The sequence below is a fragment of the Marmota flaviventris genome, chromosome 17 (assembly GCF_047511675.1).
Source record: "Marmota flaviventris isolate mMarFla1 chromosome 17, mMarFla1.hap1, whole genome shotgun sequence".
Lineage (NCBI taxonomy): Eukaryota > Metazoa > Chordata > Mammalia > Rodentia > Sciuridae > Marmota > Marmota flaviventris.
The window spans coordinates 72,142,467-72,165,413 of NC_092514.1; the positions used below are offsets into that span (position 1 = coordinate 72,142,467).

Genomic DNA, 22,947 nt, shown 5'->3' on the forward strand with positions numbered 1-22,947 from the left:
CTAGAATTCCACCAAACAGTAGCTCCCGCAGCTCAGGGTCTGGAACAGAAGAGGCTGCAGCCGTCGGAGCCCTCAGACCTGGACAGACTCCCTGAGGGTGGCCTTCGGTGTCATGCCTCACTCGCGGGCCGCCCGAGTCCCGGACACGAGGGAAGCTTCCTGAAAGCTGGAGGCTTCAGTGTCTTGGCTTCCATCGTGATGGTTTTGGTGGGGACGCCTGTCCTGTGTGGGAGCTGAGGACGGTCAAACACTGAGGACCTTGGAGGACAGAGAGAAAAGAACACGGGGAACAGAAAAGGCGTTAGTGAAACCAGAAAACCCACACAGAAGAGTGAAGAACCATTACCTTCCCACAAGTCGCACCCGCCAATCTGCTCACCAGAACAGGGAGGTAAAGAGGAGGGTGTTATCAAAAAGAAAGTCAAGAGCCAAGATTAAAATCAAAGTGGGAGGAGCAGGAGGAGGAGGAGGAGGAGAGATGTTCCTGGTAAGAGGAGACTTCTATGAAGAAGTAAAAGGATAAGAAGAAACATGTGGGCAGGCGTGGTGGTGCATACCTGTAATCCCAGCAACTCAGGAGGCTAAGGCAGGAGGATGGAAAGTTGGAGGCCCCCCGGGGCAATTCAGCAAGACCCTGTCTCAAAAAAAATAAGAAGGTCTGGGGATGTAGCTCAGTGGTAGACTGCCCCTGAGTTCAGTCCCCAGTGCTGAGAAGAAAAGAAATACATAAAAGAAGTGCCACTTTCTGAAGAAGAGTCGCGCGTCTGCATAGCACTTCCCCGTCCAGACGAGAAAGGGCCAGAGAACAAGGACCAAGGGTGAATCACCAGGATGCTTCATGTTTAAGATTCAGCCAGGAGCCGGGCGCGCTGGCCCACACCTGTAATCCCAGGGGCTGCAGAGCCTGTGACAGAGAACTTAAACAAGTACTTCTTCCTCACGGTTCTGAAGGTTGGAGAATCCAAGATCAAATCACCAGTGGACTCCATGGTAAGGACCCGCTTCTTGGCTCTCACAGTGTCCTCTAATGGTAGAAAGGGGAAAAGCTCCCTGTTCTTTGGAGTCTTTTCTTTCCTTTTTTTTTTTTTTTTTTTTTTACACTAGGGGCACTTTACTACTATGTACCCCAGGCCTTTTAAATTTTTATTTAGAGACAGGGTCTCACTAGATTGCTTTGAGCCTAAGTTGCTGAGGCTGGCTTTGAACTTGCGATCCTCCCGCTTCAGCCTCTCGGACCCCTGAGATTACAGGCATGCACCACCATACCCAGCGAAGGTCAGGATTTCAATATAGGGATTTTCAGTAGGCACAAACATTCTGTTGACAGCAGTTATAGTTATAGATAGTGGTGATGGTTGCACAACATTGTGAATGTATCTAATATCACTGAATTATACACAAAACATGGTTAAAAGCGCATATTTTATGTTATGTTAAAAATTATATGGCTGGGGGTGTTACTCAGTGGTAGAGCATTTGCCTAACATAGACTGTTGAACCACAAAGAAACATTCCGAACCACAAACACCAGAAGATTGACAAGGGGTTTTTGACTTTCAAAGAAGCTTTCCTGAGAACCTGCACATTTCTCTGCAGGAAAAGCATATAAAGGGCTCGGATGCAGATCAGTGGTACAGCGCTTGCCCAGCATGTCAAGGCCCTGGGTTCCATCCTTAGTAATCCGCACCCCTCCCCCGCAATCACGTACAAAGTCAGAAAGCTCAATCCTGTGTCACTCCTCTTCAAGATGCCAGAGGAGAGGGACGCCCACAACCTGCCTTAGGGGCATGTACACCTTTACTGGCCTTTAATTAATCTTTACTTGTGCCTTGCCTTTGACACATCCTGGAATTCTTTTCAGCAGCCATAGAAACCTGAGCCAAATTGAGGTTCCATTGCCCCTTGGAAGAACCTCATTGAACCCCTGTCTAAAGACTATCTACCCCGCCCCCCAGGATCAGAAGCCCCAGTCTTTAAGATCTCTAATCAGATAATGCTTGGACCAACATACTTTGGACAAGAAAGGGCCTTGAAACTTCATGCCCTCCATCCTCCCGCTGACTCACAAGAGAAGATCCATGGTCCAAGGAGCCCACGTTTGCTGCCCAACATCCTGCTGTGACTTACTTGCCATTTTTCCTTCTCTAGTCAGAAATATGAGGGGCTGTTAGATCCAGTGCAAGTGACCCCAGGTGCCACTGGCTACTGTGCCTCCAGGGACGAGGGTCCTGAAGTCACCTGCTGCTGGTGAGGGGGTGGACTGCGGCCACACTGCAGCACCTCCCTTAGCACAGGGCCATGCTCAGCTGACATCACAAGCAGAATGCAGGGGCTGGCTGCACTTTAATTGTGACATCGGGGAGCAAAGCTGGGGCAGTCCTTAAGGAGGAAAGCCACCTTGACAGGGAGACTACAGACCAGCAGCCAAAGGAAAAGGTAAGAGCGTGGTCACTAGGCCCCAAGAGCAGCGAGGCCCGTAGGTTGCTGTAGGACGGAAAAGGCTGCACACCCGAGGGACTTGCAGGAAGCAGGGGCAGAGGCCCAGAGGGTCAATCCCTAAAACCCTCTGGACAATGAATCTGGAAATTCTCTGAACTTTATACCCAGTGAGAGAGAGTGGCTTGAAGTTTTACATGAAAAGTGCTTTTTGTTCCCTTTTTTTAAACTAGACAGAGGTTTTACAAGTTTTTTTTTTTTTTTTCTGCAAACCCGGCATTTACAAAAAGAGGAAGCTACAAATCACAATGCCCTCTGCAGAAGTTTTTTTGCTGGTATACTGTATAAAAATCTTTCTGACAAGAAGAGAGGCTTACTTATGGCAAGGGTCTTTTGGGTGGGGGTACCTGTTCTGCTTCAGGGTGGGGGACCTGGTGAGTGGGGCTGGGGCGAGGCGCCCAGGCTGAGTGCCCAAGGTCCTTTCCTTCTCAACACAGGGCAGCAACGGATATGGCTCTCCCTGACATGCAGCAAGTTTCACGTGAGTCCTTGTGCCTCTCACCTCCTCCGAGCACCAAGGCAGTGGGTGAAACACCTTCCTACCCCCCTCTGCCCTCTTGCCCACAGTTGGGACTGGGACAAGAACACAGTCCCCAATGTATGCCTCCCATTGGTTTAGTGACACAGTCCAGTTGCCCCATGGCAAACAGCTGCTGCCAAGAGGAGCACAGTTGTACCCCTGCAGCATGACTCCAGTGAGGCTTTGCTCTGTCTCCCCAGGACCAGCCCAGGACCAAGTCCCAGCCCCACAGCTCCCCGCCTTGCCCTCGAGACCTTCCCAAGGCCAGCTCCTGTTGAATAACACCACCGCTCTCCACACATTCGAGGACCAAGTCCTGTGTCCCATTTGCTTGGAGGTGTTCCATAACCCGGTCACCACCGCCTGTGGCCACAACTTCTGCATGACCTGTCTCCAAAGTTTCTGGGACCACCAGGCTGCCACAGGGGAGACCCACTATTGCCCCCAGTGCAGAGAGAGCTTCCCCTCCAGGCCCCGGCTCTGCAAGAACGTCATCCTAGGGGAGATGGTGGCCTGCTTCACCCAGGGTAAGAACCAGGCCACGGGGCCCTTGTGGAACACAGCTGGGCCCAGGGACGTGCCCTGTGACTTCTGCTCCCCCCAGAAGCTCCGGTCTGTCAAATCGTGCCTGCACTGTGTGGCCTCTCTGTGTGAGAAGCACCTGCGCAGCCACTTTGAAGACCAGATGTTCCAGAGCCACCAGCTGCTAGAGCCTGTGCAGGATCTCAAGACCCGCTTGTGCCGCAAGCACTGCAAGCTCCGGCAGCTGTACTGTCGCACGGAAGGCTGCTGCGTGTGTGGCGCCTGCCTGCTAGAGGAACACAAGAACCACGAAACGGCCCCACTGGAGGAGGAGCGAGCCCGCAAGGAGGTGAGGTGGCAGGAGCAGGGAGTGGGGGGCTCTCAGCTCACATCCTAAGAGGAAAATTATGCAGCTAAGGCTGAAGGTGGTGGCGTGTGCCTGCAGTCTCAGCTATTCGGGAGCTGAGGCAAGAGGATCACAAGTTCCAGAGCCTGGGCAACAGAGCAAGACCTTGTCTCAAAAACAAAAACAAACAAAAAATCCCACAGTTGATGAAGCAATAGTCAGCAGGATTGTGTCATGACATGAAAAGGCTGTTGAGGGGGCTGGGGTCAGAGCTCAGTGGCAGAGCGCTTGCCTAGCACATGCGAGGGCCTGGGTTCTATTCTCAGCACTGCATATGAATAAAATAAAGGTCCATTGACAACTTAAAAAAAAAAAAGGCACTGTTAAGTTAATAGGATGCAGAATTGTATTGGGGAGGGACCCAAGAACTTCTCAGTCTATTTCAACATTATCAAGGTACAAATAAAGCCAGGCATGGTAGCACATGCCTATAATCCCAGCAATTTGGGAGGCTGAGGCAGGAGGATTACAAGTTTAAGGCCAGCTTCAGCCACTTAGCAAGACCCTGTCTCAAGTTAAAAAAGAGAGTGTAGCTCCGTGGTAGAGAGCCCCTAGCTTCTGTTGCTATTACAATAAAAAAATACAGGAGTACAAACACATCTGTCCTTTTCCCTACTTTTGAATTTTATTGAATATAGTTGGATGAGTTTTTAAGAGAAATCCTTATATTTTAGATACCCTGACTTATATATTATACAACAGTGCTGTTCCCACAGAGCCACTGCTCAGCCAGACAAGACACTTGTGTCAGAATGTAAACCGACTGCATCACTAAATTCACCATTTAGTTTGAGGAACACTTTTTTTTCCATTGCCAGACTGTCTCAAAGAAGGAAGCACTATGTCAATTAAAAAAAAAAATTGTAGTTGTAGATGGACACAGTGCGTTTATTTTACTTGTCTATTTTTATGTGGTGCTGAGGATTGAACCCAGGGCCTCACAACCAGGCAGGGGCTCTGCCACTCAGCTACAGCCCCAGCCACCACATCAATTTACAGTCTGACCAGCAACCATCTGTGGACAGACACTTGCCAAAGCACTGTTCTGTAATCTAACAATGCAAATGCCAGTTCTGGAAGAGGTGGAAATGATAGGCTCCTGTAGAAGGACTTGGGCCTGGCAGTATGGCTCTGGGGAATGCAGGTGGCTGTGGGACTGCTATCCCTCACCAGGCCCAGTGAAACCTTCACAGCCCCTTCCTGTGGCCTGAAACCATGGTATTCACTGTTAGGAGCAGTGAACCTCATTCCTATGAATGGCATAGGCTCTCAGTAGGTGAGAGACCAGGAGCAGAGGGGTATGGGCCAGGCCCATCCACCCTTTGGCTCTGGTCTTTTTCATTACCCTTGAGGCCAGCAGATGAATGCAAGAGGTACGTCTATCTCTTCTGGGCTTGGACAGGGGATGCTTGGAGCAGGGCTTCTCCAAGGCCCCTTCTCTGAATCAGGGCCCCTCCTTCTCCCCCTACCCCAGATGGAGGTTCGGAAAGTCCAGGCCAACGTGGAGAACGAGATGCTAATCATTGCCTCCGACAGCCAGAAGCACCAGGGGCGAGTGACCTTTCTCTCGGTAAGGTGGACCTGTCCCCACCCCAGGCCCCGGCTGCCCCAGCACCCTGCATCAGGCTGAGGGCCCTCTTGGGACCTGAAAAAGGGGGGTCTAGGTCTAGGATGGTGGGGTAGGAAGAAAAGGTGGACAGACAGGACCATGACAGTAGGGTACAGGAGTGCGGATCAAAGATGCCTGTCAACTCACCCACCCAGAAACTCATCCAGACGATGCGGGATGAGGTGAACACGTGCTTCTCCGAGATCATCCACGAGATCAAACAGCTGCAGATAAAGGTCTTGGATTTCGTGGAGAAAGAGGAGGCAACTGCCCTGGGGAAGCTGGGCAGCTCCATCCAGCAGAGCCACAACCGGCTTCTGAAGCTAGAGGGGGACAGTGTCTGGCTCCACACCCTGCTCACCAACAGAAGTGATGAGCAATTCCTGCAGGCAAGACCCTACCCTGGCTCCGGCCCTGCTGCCTCTCCATGCTCCCTCCACCCTCAAACACACCAGATCTGCCCAGACCTCAGAAAAAGTGAGCAGCGTGTGGGGCTGCATCACTTTGTCTATTCCCCTGCCTCGGGGAGCCCCAGGTCACCATCCTGAGCATACACCAACACTCTCGGCTTCTTGCTTCTCCACACAGCTCAGCCTTATCCTTCCTTTCCTGCCTTGAATTCCATGGAACGGTGGGTATGCCCTAGGATTCTGGGTATCTTAAGTTTTTCCAGTGCCAGATTGAGACTCAGAAAATCCATTGATCAAAATCCCTTTTCCTCCCCAGCCCTGGCCACATGGCCTGGTGGTGCTGCTGCAAGAATGTAGTGGGTTGGTGTACAGCTTGCATGCGGCTGGCCAGAAGGTGGTTGCATGCGGCTGGCCAGAAGGTGGCAGCAGTCTTCTCTGTGGGTGGGGCTCAAATCCTGCTCATAAACCGATCTTTCTTTCTTTAATTTTTTTTTAGTTGTCAATAACCTTTATATCTTTTTTAAAAAATTTATATGCAGTGCTGAGGATCAAACCCAGTGCCTCATACATGCTAGGCAAGCACTCTACCCCTGAGCCACAACCCCAGCCTAGACCCCCTTTCTTAAACTGCTACCACATACCTGGGCAAGATTTCTAGGAATATTGTTCACCTTGCCCCCCACTCCCCCGTCCCCAAACAACAGGATACATTTAGCAGTGGTTTTCAATAAGCAAGTCAAGGTTTAAAGGGAATCCTCCAATCGTTCCCTCAGTGTCCTAAACCAGAGTTCTGGTCTTTGGCAGAATCCTAACCTCAGATGTCCAAACAACTAGGAAGAGGGGAAAGAGGTGTCCGGGTTTGAAAACAGACAACCTCCAGTTGCCTGTGGTCCTGGGGGTCACTGGGCCCTTGCTGTGAGTAAGAGCCCCTGGCATCTGCCTGGTCCCCAGCTGACAGTGTTAACACCTGCCCCTCCCTGCATGGCAGGAGTTCCCCAAACTGAAGCATATCCCAGTCTCCGCGGAACCCCTGATGGGCACCAACTGTGAGGAGACACAGAGCTTCCTCCAGCTGCCAGAGACCCTGGCTGAGCTCCAGGCCCAGCTGGTGGACATGGGTCTCAGCTTCGTCAACCAGCTCCTGATGAAGGGTCAGTCTCTGGTGACCTGGGGCCTGCATTCCGGGGCGTGGGACCGCCCTGCAGGGCAGTGGTTATGGAGCTTTCCTGCCTGAGTGCACCTTCCCCAGGTGACACAGTCTCCTGGAGCCCATGCCTCTTTCCAGGAGGATGGGCTATAAGAGGGTCCTCAGCAAAGCTCCTCCATCTCCCCAGGCATCAGGATGAACTCCTAGGAGGTGCTGCCACTAACCATGGACAGGAAAGCACTCCTCCAATGTGAGTCCTTGGAACCGGGCAGAGCCTGAGGGAGAGGGGAGCAGGGTCCCTGATGCCTCAACTACCCAGTCCTACTTGCATTCAGGCCAGGCCCTCCAGGGTGTGGCCTGACCTCTCACTCCACACTGGAGATCTCAAAAGGACTTGTCCCAAGCCCTAGGTCCTGGTAGGAAGGGGAGGAGACCCTGTCCCATCCTGCCTCAGAACCAGCTCTGGTGTGGCTTCCTGGACCCTGTGTGGCAGGACATCTGCCTCCAGCTGGGGCTTAAGCTGAGCCAGAGTGAATAGGCTCTGTCCATGTCTTCCTCAGACACAAGCTCCCCATTCATTTGCTGTTCCTGTAGCCCCTCACCCACGTTGGCCTGGGGCCAAATCCCAAAGGCTTCTCTGAGATGTTGAGCTTAAAGGTTGTATTGTCTTTGCTGTCCCCCTCTGGGTCACTCTCCCTCAGTCTTTACTTAGCTTTGTTTCCTAAACAAATAAAGAGGGAGATTACATGGGGATCTAGTGGGAGAGGCAGGGGGACTCCCGGCCCTGGGCCCCTCCCAGAAAGTGGAACACTGGAGAGTGACCAGGTCATCCTTCCTCGGGACAGTGTGGCGGCCAGGCCAGAGTTGGGGGGTTAACGGGGCTGGATGGAGGGGCCACTCCTGGGAGCCATGGAATTTAGCACCCCTCTTCCCCCAGAGACCTCCATCCCTCTTCCCCGAGGGCGCTGACCCAGGCTCCACTCCCCCCACCGCCAGGTTACTGCAACCTGAACTTCGACCCCTCCACGGCCAGAGAGGAGCTGTTCCTGTTCAAGGAGACCCACTCGGTGCTGAACCTGGGCATCCTCCTGGAGCCCTCGGCCACGGGCGGCCCGGTCCCGGGCTTCAAGCAGTGGCCGCAGGTGCTGTGCTCCCGCGGCCTGTCCGAGGGCCGCTACTACTGGGAGGCGGAGGTGTCCAACTCGTGGATGTGCCTGGGCGTCACCTACCGCCGCAGCCCGCAGCTCAACGGCGTCCCGCGCCGCAGCATCGTCTACCTGCTGGGCCGCAACCCCTACTCGTGGTGCCTCGAGTGGGACTCGCTCAAGTTCTCCGTGTGGCACAACAACACGCAGACGGTGCTGCACGGCGCCTACCACCGCACGCTGGGCGTGGCGCTCGACTGCGCCGCCGGCTGCCTCTCCTTCTACGGCGTGGCGGGCGGCGTGAGCCTGCTCTACCGCTTCCTCGCCACCTTCCTCGAGCCGCTCTTCCCCGCGGTCATGGTCAGCAGCGGCGCCTCGGTCACGCTCAAGCAGCGCCCCGACGCGTAGGCGGCACCCGGGCGGCTCAGGGTGACGGCCAATAAAGCTGGACTCTGAGCGCTGGCTGGGCAGAGCCGCAAAGGGAGGGTGGCCGGCCCCGCGTGGTCCCCTGCGTCCAGGGTGGAGGGTGGGTGGCCCGCCTGCCTCCCGCTGCAGCGCCGGCCAGGCAGTCCCTGGAACTGCAAATGGGCAATGGCCACAAGAACCAGGCTGGAGTTCCCCTGGGGATGAGGACAAGTCCTGGAGCCTTCGAAGAGGACACTTCTGCCCCGGATGCTCGGCCCAACACTCATCTCCCACCCCAGCCGAGGCTCCTGCCTTGGTTCTCAGGCTGATCCTGGTCACTCAGCACTGGGGCCTGTCCCCGAATGCCTTGCTGCCTGAGATTGGGCCACCTGGCTTCTCTCTGGCTTCTCCTTCCTGGGTGGCCAAAGGTAGAAGTGTCAAGGGACAGAGTTGGGAAGGGGTGGTCTGAGCCCTGGCTTAGCTGGGAGCTAGGAGGTTAAGATGGGGGAACCCAGGACTATCTTTCTCGGTTTCAAAACTGATAGGCTGAAGACCAAGGGTCAAGCAGAGGCCCAGGCTGCTGACCCCATTGCCCATCACAGGGCTTCTCCTACCACTGGTGTCTTCAAGCCTGGAGATGCCATGCTGGGTGGTAAACTTAGACCATCCTCCACCCGCCCCTAAGGCTCCTAAGAGAAGCTGCCTGCCCCTAAGCCATGAGCCCACTTGGCTCAGGGCTCCAACAGCATGGGGGCCTCTGCCGTCGGACCTGCCCAATGGGATGGATGGAAGTCTGAAGACAGGCTGGACCCAGGACAGTTCTCTGCCTCCGGACCCTGGCAGGGCCAAGACTGGGGTCTCAACCCCCATGGGGGAGCTGAGGATTCTGGTCCAGCAGGAAACCACCTTGGTATTTCCAGCTTCAACCAGCCCCGGTCCCTGTAGGTTCCACAGTGAGGGCTCTCTCAGTTGAGTTAATGTTTGACTCCCAAAAGGAAACCGTACAAGTCACGGGGAGAAAATCCCCCAGGGCAAAGCAGTAGGCACCGAGGTTAGATGGCACCCCACAAGGTGTTCCAGATTCCACCCGGGTTCGCTGGTTTCTGAGGCAATAAGTGACCCAGTTTTCCCCTTGAGGCACTTATTTTGGAGCAGGCAGAGCAGGAAGAAAACGGGGACCTAGGGTGTGCTCTGAAGGTCTCCTGCAGGTGCAGTCCCTTTAGCTCTTCTGAGCAAGCCCTAGCTGTGACCTCATGGTGACCTTTCTCCCTGGAGTCTTCCAGCTCTAGTGATTTTTTTTTTCCTTTTCAGTTTTTTAGTTGTAGATGGGCCCAACACCTTTATTTCATGTACTTTTATGTGGTGCTGAGGATCGAACCCCGTGCCTCACATGTGCTAGGCAAGTGTTCTACCTCTGAGCTACAGCCCCAGCCCCTCTAGTGACTTATTCTCCAGAGGCTGCTGTCCCTGCATGTAGCAAGTAGTGAGATGAGAGTCTTTCCCCTTATTAAAGAGATTTTGTGTGTGTGCCCCCATAACACACCCCACCTTCCTTCTTCCTGACTCAAAGCGGAAACCAGAGGAGGGATGCCCAGGAGGCTAATGAACACAGTAGGGCCACGTGGATCTCCCAGTCCTCCCCCAGTAGGGGGCTGCAAAGGAGGACCCCTTCTCCTCCTGGCTGCAAGGATTCTTAGCAGCAGGGTGCTATGTGAGCAGTCAGGGCCCCTGGAGCGCATCTCCAAAGGGGTGTGTGGTTTACTGGCTTTCTCAAACCGCTGGGACTTTTTTTTTTTTTTTTTTTTTTTTTTGATGGACCTTTATATGTGGTGCTGAGAATTGAACCCAGGGCCTCACACATGCTAGACGTTAGTCAGGCACTCTACCACTGAGCCACAACGCCAGCCCTAAAACAGGGTCTTACTAAGTTGCTGAGGGTCTTGCTAGGTTGCCTAGGCTGTTCTCAAACTTGCAATCCTCCTGTTTCAGCCTCCCAAGTCTCTGGGATGACAGGCATGTGCCATCACACCAGGGAGCAGTCTGTTTTTAACCACTATGCTACACAGCCTCTTGTATAATGTGTTCATTGTGGAGAACTCACACAATATGGAAATAAAACCACCCATGTTCTACCCCCTCAAGACCCTCTCCTGGAGTGTTTCCTTCAGTCTTGAGCACAGAGCCGTGGGTCAGCTGGAGATGTAGAACACCAGGAAACAGTTACAACTCATGTTTTCCTAAGTTACCTTCAAAATGCAAAAATAATTTGTTCATTGTAGAATGCATAATGTTACAAGCTACAAATGAGTCCTATGGCTTTGTTTAATCTCTCTTCCTGGTTCCCACTAAAGGTGGTGGCAAGAGGCAACCCAGCCAAAGCCATGTTACTCCAAGTTCCACCCACCCACACACAGGAGGGTGCTAGCAGGGCCAAAGGATGGTGCAGTATGTCATCATCCGTTCCCACAGGTGGACAGGGTGGGAAGCAGGACCAGATGACAAGAGCCTGGGCAGGAAGCTTTGGTCTTCTCTCCACCAAAGGGTGGGATGCTTGGGGCTGAGCGTGGAGGGAGGAGTCCGTGGGAGCCCCGCAGAGGCCCTGCCCGGCATGGTGGGAGGTCTCCAAGACAGCATAGACTCACCTCTGCACTCTTCCCGGGAGGAAGGCAGATGTGTTTCCCTCCTTTCTGTGCCCATAATGCACTCTGCGTGCGCCCCTCCTGGCACCCACATTGCCTGGTGTTTTGTATAAGAATTCCCCATTAATGCCTGCCTGACACAGCCGGTGCTTAATAGGAGTTGATACCAGGACTGAAGGAATGGGATCCTTTCCTGGGTCAGGTAAGGCCAGGTGTAGGTGGCCCAAACACAGAGCTCCCTGCTTCCTTCTCCCTCACTACCCCTTTCCTCCTCATGAAGCTAAGACACTGTGCTGACTGCAGCTAGGTGGGGGCAAAGGACCAGCTGTGTCTACCTCCATTTCCACCTCCCCTAGAGCTTGAAGGTTCTCCAGGACAGGTGTGGGAGGGGAGAGACACCCACCTCTACCAACGTGTTTCCTGACCTGCAAAATGGCATGCGTAGAGGCTGGGCATGAGGGCGAGTGCCCGTAATCGTCACGTCTCAGAAGGCTGAGGTAGGAGGATGGCAAGTTCCAGGCCAGCCTCAGCAACTTAGGGAGGCCCTAAGCAACTTAGAACCTGTCTCAAAATACAAAAAAGGGCTGGGGCTGGGGCTCAGTGGTTAAGCACCCCTGGGTTCAATCCCTAGTACCAAAAAAATATATATATATATGCATAGGGACACCATTCATACCTGTTGAGGACCCTAGACTCCCTGGGCTTCTCAGATCTGGCAGTTGGGAAACAAGCAGCGCTTTGGGCAAAGCAGGGACCATGGGTGAGGCCAGGGAAGGTGTGAACTCAATATTCAACCTAAGTAATATTTTAATGTAACATTTCTCAAAACTAAACAATGCAAAATACCACAGCAGGCAAAATATTAAAATTGTAAATAAAGACCAGGCCTGAGCTGGTGCTGGAACACCATGCCTCACCCCCTGACGCTAATCCCAGCCCTGGTTCCAACGAAATTTATTCACAAAACCAGGTCACCACTTCCTGGGCCATAGTTTGCATTAATTTTTCCACCTTGATCACTGAGCTTTTTGGTGTCCCCCTTACATATTGAGCCCCAGGCAAGTGGCTTGGCCCCTTCACCCTAGCTGGAGGTGACACAGTTCTGGAGGATGCTCACAGAATTGAGTGGCTGGATGATGGGGAGCTGTCCCGCAGGGGAAAGAGGTCACGCCCCAGGGCTGGGGGTGCAGCTCAGTGGCACGGCACTTGCCTAGCACGTGTGGAGCCCTGGGTGTCATCCCCAGCATCAAAAAACAAAAGCAAAAACAGAACAACTTAAGTGCTGAGAGCAACCCTGGTGTTACCAACGCGCACGTGCACTGCTGCCGTGAAGTTCAAATAACATCGTCTACAGTTCCTGTTTGCCAAAATAAATAGCAATCCAAGCACCAGAAGCCCAAGGGCACAGTTTTAACAGCTTCTGGTGTCCTGCCAAGTGCTTCTGGAGGCGGCATCTGCCTCATGAAGCGGCTACAGGCTCTTCCTACCTGGAGGACAAGTGTCTTTGTTGCTTTTGGGTCTCACACAGCAATCCCTGGAGATGACACGGACGGCTAGATTTCTGCTCCAGTGTTCCACACAAGTACGCTGAGTAGCTCCTGGCTCCGTGTCCCCTGGGTGACATGAAGCTTGGCACAGAGGGTATGGCAGGAAGCAAGATAGACCCAGTCCCTGCCCCGGGATAGCTTCAAGGGTGGGGGGCACACTGGACATCAGTCACAATGGTGACCCCACTGAGCTACACACCGAGGATGAAGAGGTGGCCATGGAGCCATCTGACTGGAAGTGTCAGGGCTGAGGTTGACCTGAGGTAGGGAGGAGGTCCCTGCTGGTGGGAGGGGAGATGGTGGGAAAGCACGTGGACCAAAACCAGGCAGCCTGGTTCAAATCATGGCTCTGCCACTTGCCACTGTATGGCCTTAAGCAGACTAGCTAGCTTCTCTGTGCCTCTCTTGGGGGGAGGGATAATGACAGTATCCACCTCACAGCAGATTTAGTAAGTCGATCTGTGTACTGACTGGACGTCCTCATTCAACAAATAAGACTGGGGAGGGGACAATTCTTTCATACCATGTGTCAGGCAGTAGGGACCCACTGGTGAGCTAAGAGACTAGTCCCTACCCTCACAGAGCTTGTGACCAAGTGATGCAGAGAATAATCATGGAATTCTTTAAATCAGGGATCAGCAAATTATAGACCACCACTTGTTTTTATGTGACTTGTGAGTTAATAATGGTTTTTCTATTTTTTTTTTATCAGTTGGATGAAAAACCAAAAGCAGGATATTTTGTGAAATATGAGAAATAGAGGGAGCCGGGAGCCGGGAGCTGGGCATGGTGGCACATGCCTATAATCCAGTAACAGGGAGACTGAGGTAGGAGGATTGCAGGCTAGAGGTCAGCCTCAGCAACTTCCTGTCTCAAAAATTAAAAGGACTGGGATGAAGCTCAGTGGTAGAGCACTTGCCTGTGTGCACACAGCCCCAGGTGGGGCCACATTGCCTGGGTTTTGGATGTTGCTGAGTGGCTAGGGCCCCCTCAGTGCCTTCTTGTCTCTAGGCCCTTCCTTCTGCCCCTGCTGCAGGGACACCTTCTCTGTCCTCTCTCCACGGAGTCTGGACGAGGCTGCTCCCCTCGGCTTCGCTGCTGCACTTTCAGATTCATCTCCCACTTTCCAGGTCTTCCCCAGGAAGCTTCCCTGGCGTTGAGCCCCCAGACCACTCTGCCCCCACCCTGGCAGAGCTTCTGGTCTGTTACCATTTCCCAGCACCACACACACACACAAACACACACACACAAAAAAAAAACTGGCGAGGGAGAGAGACAGAGACAAAGAGAGACAGAGAAGCTGTGGCAGAGAAGGACAGTGTCCACACAAGTTCTGGTCAATGCTGGGTTTTAAGAGCCTCTGAGGTGAGGCGGGGCTGGGGTTATGGCTCAGCGGTAGAGTGCTCTCCTTGCACGTGCAAGGCCCTGGTTCAATCCTCAGCACCACATAAAAAATAAGTAAATAAAACAAAGTTATGTAAAAAAAAAAATGTCAGTCTGCTGTCCTTCAAGGAATAGTATTTAAAAAAGCCTCCCAGGCATACAAGTACAGGTGCAGATTGGATATCAGGTCCAGACTTATTAGATGTGGAACTGTCAGTGTGCAGGTGGGAGGGGGTGGTGGGAGAGGGGTGGTGGATGGGCTGAGACAGGGAAGGTGAAGGTCAGCTGCAGGTTCACCTTTCAAAAATCGAGGGCTGAGGAAGGACAATCACAAATTCAAGTCCAGCCTCAGCAACTTAGTGAGACCTTGTATCAACAAATAAATAAATAAATAAGGGCTGGGATGTGGCTAGTGGTAAAAGCCCCACTGGATTCAATCTCCAGTATCACCCCCGCCCCCCCCAAAAAAATAAAAATAAACAAGAGCAGAGCAATGACCAGTGACCAGACGACGGAGAGGAAATTCAGAAGAGAATTACACCACGCAGGTCAAGGAGAGTGCGTTTTAAGGAGGAGGAGGGCAGCATGGTGAATTATGCCTGTAATCCCAGAGACTCAAGAGACTGAGGCAGGAGGGTGGCAAGTTCAAGGCCAGCCTCCACAATTTGTCAAAGGAAGGGCTGTGTCTGGGGCTCAGGGGTAAAGCACTTGCCTAGCATGTGCAAGGCCCTGGTGATGCAGCACCTGGAGGGAGAATAGAAAACAAGGCCTGGGGATGTGGCTCAGGGGGTAAAGTGCCCTGGTTTCAGTCCCCAGTATAAAGAAGAAGAAGGAGGAGGAGGAGGGTGGGGGAGGAAGTGGAGGGGAAAGAGTCTGTGGTATCAGAAAATGCCAGGCGCGGTAGCACAGGCCTGTAATCCTAGCAGCTCGGGAGGCTGAGGCAGGAAGATCATGAGTTCAAAGCCAGCCTCAGCAAAAGCAATGTGCTAGCAACTCAGTGAGACCCTGTGTCTAAATAAAATACAAAATGGGGCTGGGGATGTGGCTCAGTGGTCAAGTGCCCCTGAGTTCAATCCCTGGTGCCCCTCCCCCAAAAAAGAAAGAAAATGCTACAACCCCCCACAGGGAAGAAGACGGAGAGGGCAAAGCCAGGGACACTGGGGAAGGCCCCTCAGGGAAGGTGGGCATCCATAGAGCCACAAGCGCTCACTGGACACCTGTATGGGATTGGACAGTGTCCTCCCAAAATTCATGTCCACCTGGAATGTGACCTTCTTTAGAATAGGATCTAGGATTATTCTTTATAACAGAAAATAGGCACAGAGGGAGGACGCAGGCCCAGACTAGGAAGGCGTGTGCGCTGTCCAGGGAGCACCAAGGACTACTGGTCACCACTGGAGCTGAAAGGCCTGCATGGCGTCATTCTCAGAGATTCAAGGCACAACCAACCCTGCCAACACTTGGGTTGTAGCCTGATGACTTCTACCATCATGACCTTATGATTTCCAGGACCACGAGATAATACATTTCTGCTGCTGTAAGTCACCAAGGGGCAAGGTACTGTGTTAGGGAAGCACCAGAAACCAGCGAGCCCTGTGTGTCACTCACGGTGTGCTCCACCAGGGCTGGAGATGCCAGAGCAGATAGCCCCAGGGGTCCCAGCCCTGGGGAAACTGTGACATCAGCGGCCACCAGGGAGGGGTCCCCAGGGAGGTGGTGCTCTGCTTTCATCGTGGTCATAGCAGGCAGTGGGTATTGCCCAGAGCCTTGGAGTAGCACCAGGTGAGAACAGCCCAGGAGAGGGACCGGCAGGAGGCAGGGGCCAGGAGAAACCTGGACTTGATTCTGGAGCACTCTGAGCTCACAGGAGGCCCTCGGGGAGCAGCATGTCCGGTTTGGCTTAGGACAGTTGTGGGGGCATCAGAGAGGTGACTGGAGTGGGGACACAGTGTGTGAGCTGGGAGCCAGCCAGGCTGGGGGAGGAGGGCGCTAGAGGTGAGGCGAGGGCACTGGCAGCCGGGTAGGGGCAGTGTGGTGCGGCAGGTGAGGACAGGAACTGACAGGTGGGTGGCCTGGGTGGGCTGGGAAAGGCTAACAGAACAGGAGCTCTGCCAGGGCGGGGGCAGAGTGGTCTGGGGGCTCAATGCCAGGGAAGCTTCCTGGGAAAGACCTGGAAAGTGGGAGATGAATCTGAAAGTGCAGCAGCGAAGCTGAGGGGAGCAGCCTCGTCAGGACTCCGTGGAGAGAGGACAGAGAAGGTGTCCCTGCAGCAGGGGCAGAAGGAAGGGCCTAGAGACAAGAAGGCACTGAGGGGGCTCCAGCCACTCAGCAGCAACCAAACCCAGGCAGATGTGGCCCCAACGCCCCAGCAGAGGGCACTCTGGTCATGCCAGGGATGTCATATCAGATGCCAAGAGGAGGGGAGGAGGCCAGAGGGAGGAGGAGCCCATCTAGGGTGGAGGCCAGAGGGAGGAGGAGCCCATCTGGAACTCTCAAGTAGTTAAAGTAACCCTAAAGGACCCCAGGCCCTGGGCTTGGGGTGTTAAGATACAGTCACAGGCCAGTGACTCGGTGACAGGACTCGGCTCCTTCACCCAGCCCAGGAGCCAGTACCTGGACAGCACTCAGATCCGAGCTCCATCCTGCTGGCCTCGTTACCATGGCTGTGATCACCCTGGTTACTGGATGTGCCTAGTGCGGGAAAGGGAAGCTGCTGAGCCTCAGGACTCTGTGGGTGTGTGAGGCCACAGCAAGCAGGGTGGGGCCTCAACCTGAGGTCCGGGAGGCCTTCCTGGAGGAAGAGGCCTCAAAGCAAACACCTGAATGCCAACCTGAAGGATTATCAGGGCTGATTGTCCCAGGAGAAGGGAACAACCACGTGAAGATCTCAAGGGGCCAGGCAGAGCAACAATCTTGTGGTGTTGCTATTACTCTTACTGTAATCTGCCGTTAATCACTAGTTATTTGCTTATTGTTAATTTTAAGGATTTATTATTTGGGGGCCCCAGTCACTGAGCTGACACCGAGGACTCATCAGCCACCCACCGGATCACCTATTTATTTATTTATGTGCCGGGGATTGAACTCAGGGGCACTTGACCACTGAGCCACATCCCCAGCCCTTTTTTTGTATTTTATCTGGAGACAGGGTCTCACTGAGTTGCTTAGGGCCTCCCTAAATTTCTGAGGCTGGCTTTGAACTCACGATCCCCCTGCCTCAGCCTCCAAGCTGCTGGGATTACAGATGTGTGCCACCGCGCCCACAGGCAGTACCCTTGCTTTGTGGACACTATGTCCTGGCCCGCCGCCTCCTGCAGCTGCCTTCCACAGGTATACGGCATGTCCGCCCTCCAGAACCTCCACTCTTTTGACTCCTTTGTCCCCAGGACAGTGGGAAGGGGGCAGGAAGACCCTTCCCACTGTCCTGGGGATCGCTGAAGATCACACTAAAAAGAAACCAACGGGAGGCCTTTAAGAAGAAATTCCCTGCAATGGTCCTGAGCATCCAGAACACGGAGAAGGAATTCAGCCCAGGGTGACCAGCGCGAGAACACACGGTGCCAGGTCCTGATAGACTGGACTGGCCAGGGAAGAACTGCTGAAGGCTCATGGGCTCCAAGTGCCTGTGGCTCACTGCAGGCGAAGTGAGGATTTCCTTGCAAAGAGTAGAATTTCACAAGTTTCAAACCCTCACAGCTTGTATGATGTAACCATATGGGGTCTGCTTTTGACTTGGACTTAGGGTAACTCCTTCATGAAATAGGCTGTGTTCAGCCCTGCATCAGGGCACAGAGGAGGGAGGCCCAGGGAAGGCTGGAGGGATCCTGTCCTGAACCCTGAAGCCACAGTGACCATGCCCAGCCCAGTGAGAACTTCACCCTAGAGAGGCACCAGAGTCCAGGATGGTGAGGGAGGGGCCCCCAGAGCTCTATCAACTTCATCTTGATGAAGCAGAGGTCAAAGTTCAGGGTGGGGCTCGCAGAGCACAGACCCGTGAAAACTCCCCTGTTTGATATTTTTAAAAATCAGATTATAGACTTTATTTATTTATTTTCATGTGGTGCTGAGAATGGAACCCAGTGCCTCGCACCTGCCTGGCCAGTGTTTTACCACTAAGCCACCCCCCCACCCCCACCCCTGTCCCCTGTCTGATGTTTTTCATGGAGGGGAAGGTGTCTTTAGGGTAAGTCCCTGAGTGTGCCAGAGCAGCCAGGGACAGGAGGGAGGAGGCTGGATCCAGCCTGTTCTGAAGGTGTTCTCACAGGACTGGGCGAGCTGGCACAGGGGTGGTGCCCTGGTGCCACTGTGTGACCCACTGTTCCCCATACAGGAACCAGGGACCATCTCTTTAGGATGATAAGGCAAATCTTACGGGGTCCCCCCTCCTCCAGGGGACTTAGAACTAAGCTGAATAACCCTCATATAAAAGCAACTCTTCTTTGGCAATTAAAGATCAGAGTGAGTCAGGCACAGTGGCACACACCTGTAATTCAGCAGCTTGGGAGGCTGAGGCAGAAGGATCACAAGTTTGAGGCCAGCCTCAGTAACTTACTGAGATCCTGTCTCAAAATAAAAATTTTAAAAAGGACTGGGGATGTAGCTCAGTGGTAGAGTATAGTCTAGCATGTTTGAGGCCCTGAGTTTGATCCCAGGAGGAGGAGGAGGAGGAGGAGGCCAACAACCAACACCATGCCTTAGATTGTCAGCTAGAAGATGAACCCAAGAACACAGTGACCTCTGTCTAATAAGCTGCTCTGGCAGCACATAGAACAAACTGGAAGGATCCAGAGAAGATCATCATGATCCTTGTGCAAGGACAACGCACAAATCCACGAGGTATTCCATATTTAAAAAATAAAAATAAAATGTTCCTCCAAGCCGGGTACAAGCACAGCATCTCCTGCGCGACTGCCCAGCGCTGCGCCATCCCACTGGTGTGAAGTTCCAGCTTTTTGTGGCTTTCATTTGCATTTTCTTGTTGCCTCACGAGGTTGAGCATTGTCACGTGCACCTGAAGCATTTGTATAGCTTTTTGGGAGAAATGTCTGTTTGAGTCCTTGGACCAACTTTAAATGGGGCTATTTTTTTTTTTTTACTGAGTTGTTAGAGTTCTCTATTATATTCTTGATACAAGTTTCTTATCAGAAATGTGATTTGCAGATATTTGCCCCCATTCTGTGAGGTAACCATTACCTTCAGGATGATATCTTTTGAAGACCGAAAGCCTGATTTTTTTTTTTTTTTTTTTTTTGGGTATGGGTGATTAAACCCAGGTATACTTTGCCACTGACCTACATCCCCAGATCTTTTTATTTTTCATTTTATTTGGAAACACAGTCTCCCTAAGTTTCTTAGGGCCTCACTCAGCTGTTGAGGCTGTCCTTGAACTTGCCATTCTCCTGCCTCAGCTTCCTGGGTCACTGGATGACAGGTGTGTACCACTGCACCTGGTCAAGCGTGATGATTTTGAAGGAGTCTAGTTGATGTGTTTTCCCTTTTTCATTTGTACTTTTGGTGTGGTATCCAAGAATCCACGCCCAGAGCTGTGGCGCACACACCCCTGTAATCCCAGCAACCCAGGAAGCTCAGGCAGGAGAATCACAAATAGGAGGCCAGTCTTGGCAAGTTAGGGAGACGCTGTCTCAAAATAAAAAAGGCTGGGGATTGGGCTCTGTGGTAGAGCATCCCTGGGTTCAATACTCAGCATCAAAAAAAGAAAACTGAGCCCAAACCCCTGATTATAACAGAGCCTTAGAGAGGCTGCCTTTACTGAAAAGCACCCGCTCTTCACTCGGGCCTGTGGATGCCCCTCGGGTGACTAAAGCCAGGATAAAGCTTGGCACCTTGTCTTCTTTTTACACCTGTCTCCTTTATTACTTAACCTGTGGATCAGGCTCTGGCTCAGCTCTGCTCACATTAATCACTTAAGGAACGTTCATCTAAAAACTGGTAAAACAAGGTTTGTTGGCCCTAAATTTACCCACGTCTCTCCTCCCGTTTCGAGGCTGGAGACAGCAAGGAAAGAGTCACCAAGGTATTTTCAACACTTGCAGGGACACTCCACTTCCAGTTTCTACAATGTCCTGTTCCAGACCCCTTGAGGGGCACCCAGAGGTGTCCACTCACTGCCCTGTACATTACGGGGACAGCGCAGCCTTGCAGGCCCACAGCCCTCCACAAGACTGGCCCCCCAAAGCGGGATCGGTCACCGCATGGGAGTGGAATCCCCCTCCAGGATCACAGGTCTAATAGATAACACCTCACAAAACAAATGGATGCTGCCCACTGGAGTGATAAGGACCCCTCCAGAGCCACCTGGAGGAACCAGGACAGAGGTAGCATCAGCCAGACCCTGCCCACCCCAGCCACCAGGGAAAGGGTTGTCCCTTTTCAGGGAGCAGACTGGTCTCCCTCCAGGCTGTCCCCCCTCTCCTAGAGGTAAACCTGTCAATTGAAGCTTTGCCTGTGTGTTCCTACTCCTGCGCCTGGTTGCATTTCTGTTGTCACTAGGGCAGAAGTTCCAGTCACGGTATCCCCAGCACCACGCTGTCTTGATTATTTTAACTTTGCAGTGATCGGATACATTTTAAATAATGCACATCAAGGGTTGGCTGGGTGGGAGAGAAGCTCCAGGAGGTCCTGGAGTTCAGAGGGGCCCAAGTGGAAGTGACAGGTGTCCTGACAAGCCTGCCCTGCTCCCCACTGCTGTCTGCCTGCATGCCAGTGGGCCCGGGCCTCCAAGCTCTAGGTTTTCATTGGAAGGACTCCTGGGCAGCTGAAGTCAGCAAGAAGGGAATCCTCCACCTTGGCCTCTGTCCCCACCGCACCCCACCCCAGCTGTGTTCTGCCCCAAGATTGCAAATGCCCCAGCGGACTGTTTACCGATCCCAAAGAATTTGGAGGACTCAACTGAGAGGTAGTGGATGCTTTATTACTCAAGTTCAAGCAGAGCTAGGACAAAATGGAGGGCTGCCCCATGCCTACCAGCAAGGGGGACGCGTGGGCTAGGTCACTGCCGCCTGACAGGTGGAGTTCCGCAGATGTTATGAGCATGCTCCTTTACTCTGCACCTAAAGGCAGGAGATAAGGGAGGTAGCTAGTTTCCCCTTTCAGTTTCATTCAGGATCACACTTTATGAACAGTCTTCATCTAGGAACTGATTAGTGTGTAACCCAAGACGCTGAGAGGTGAAGTCTCTGTGTGTGTGTGTGTGTGTGTGTGTGTAGTGTTGGTATGCACTAGGGCCTTATGCCCAGTAGGCAAGTGCTCTACCACTGGGTTACGATCCCAGCCATGAAGTTTCTTGAAGGTCTTTCTCAAGCTAGGCAGGGGCAGGAGAAGGTGCACATCTGGAATCTCAGAGACTCAGGAGGCTAAGGCAGGAGGATCACAAGATCAAGGCCAGTCTTGGCAGCTAGTAAGATCCTGTCTTAAAATAAAAAATAAAAAGTGCTGGGGATGTAGCTTTGTGGCAGAGCACTCACTTAGTGTGTGCCAACCTCTGGGTTCAATCCTCAGAACAAAACAAAAGAAGAAAGAGGAGGAGAAAGAGGAGGAGGAGGAGAAGGAGGAGAAAGAGGAAGAGGAAAGGGAGAATAAGACTTCTCAGTGGGAACTCCTGGCGCCCTAAAGCCTAGAGTGGGGAAACCAGAAAGTGTGCTTCTGGGTTATGTAAACCACATGCTAATGACATGCAAATATCCCAGTCTAGGCCGGCTGACAGGTGAGTGCCTCTAGGGTTCCTGGCTACATGACTTGGTCTTCCTCTTCTTCAGGTTCTGCACAGCCTCAGACCTGGGGTGACTAGAAACTCTCACACCTGAGGAGGGTGCTCTTCGGAACCACCCCTAACCTCCAAGACCTTGGGTTCAAGGTGGGTTCAGGCAGGCTTTTCCCAGGGTATCCCAGAGCCCCAGCCCAGAGAAGATCTATACTAGAGAGGGCAGGAACCAGATCCCTAGGCTGGGGTGTAGTTCAGTGGCAGTTTGCCTAGCCTGCATGAAGTCTTAGATTCCATCCCCAGCACAGGAAGGAAGGAAGGAAGGAAGGAAGGAAGGAAGGAAGGAAGGAAGGAAGGAAAGAAGGAAGGAGATCCCCGGTGGGACAGCGAGGTTAGGATCAGAGTCAGAGGAGGTCATGGAGTTCCCATTGCCAGGGAACAGCAGGGGGTATGTTTTGGGGGCAGGAGAAGGAGAGAGGTGACTTGCCCAGCTCCCCAACCTCTGGAGCCACTTCTGTCCCTTCCATTCCCAGACCAGGCTCAGGGAGTTGACAGTCCCAAGCTCTCTTGATGGGTGGGAACCCTTCTGTTCCCCACTGTGTCCTGGACTCCAGGCACCAGAGCCTGCTCAATATGAGATCTCGGGAGGGAAGGGTCCCGGGGCTCACCAGGCCGCCTAGCTTTTTGTACTTCCCAGGAGGGCTGTCCACCGTGGCTGGAAAGAGGCTGCCCTCCCCTCTGGACAATAGGTGGCCCCAAGGCCCTGTCTGAGAGCATCAGCTCACCCTTGTGACGAAGCTTCCAAGCTTCAAGGAGGTAGGGAAAGGATTATGAAGGCCTTGAAGATCAGGTTATCTGATGACCCTGCTCATCTATGTCTTTAGGGCTCCGCCATCTGATGAAGACACAGACTAGACTGTGACATGACATGAGGGACCAGAAACATCTGAGCTTTTGTCTTGCCCACAAACCCAGCTTCAAGGTACTTGTCTATGGAG

General features: G+C 53.0%; 1 protein-coding gene and 1 non-coding gene across 2 annotated transcripts; both read left to right on the forward strand.

Annotated features, from left to right (window-relative positions):
* Positions 1-2,946: 2,946 nt before the first annotated feature.
* Positions 2,947-8,663, forward strand: LOC114108115 (E3 ubiquitin-protein ligase TRIM65-like). Its single transcript, XM_027955740.2, is given in 7 exon segments — positions 2,947-2,977; positions 3,217-3,887; positions 5,419-5,514; positions 5,709-5,942; positions 6,952-7,114; positions 7,298-7,360; positions 8,107-8,663. Coding segments are annotated over 7 exon segments (1,815 nt in total).
* A 10,313-nt stretch (positions 8,664-18,976) lies between these two features.
* On the forward strand, positions 18,977-19,080 carry LOC114108157 (U6 spliceosomal RNA). The gene has a single exon (XR_003585432.1). It is a non-coding gene; the product is annotated as a U6 spliceosomal RNA (small nuclear RNA).
* The last annotated feature ends 3,867 nt before the right edge of the window (positions 19,081-22,947 follow it).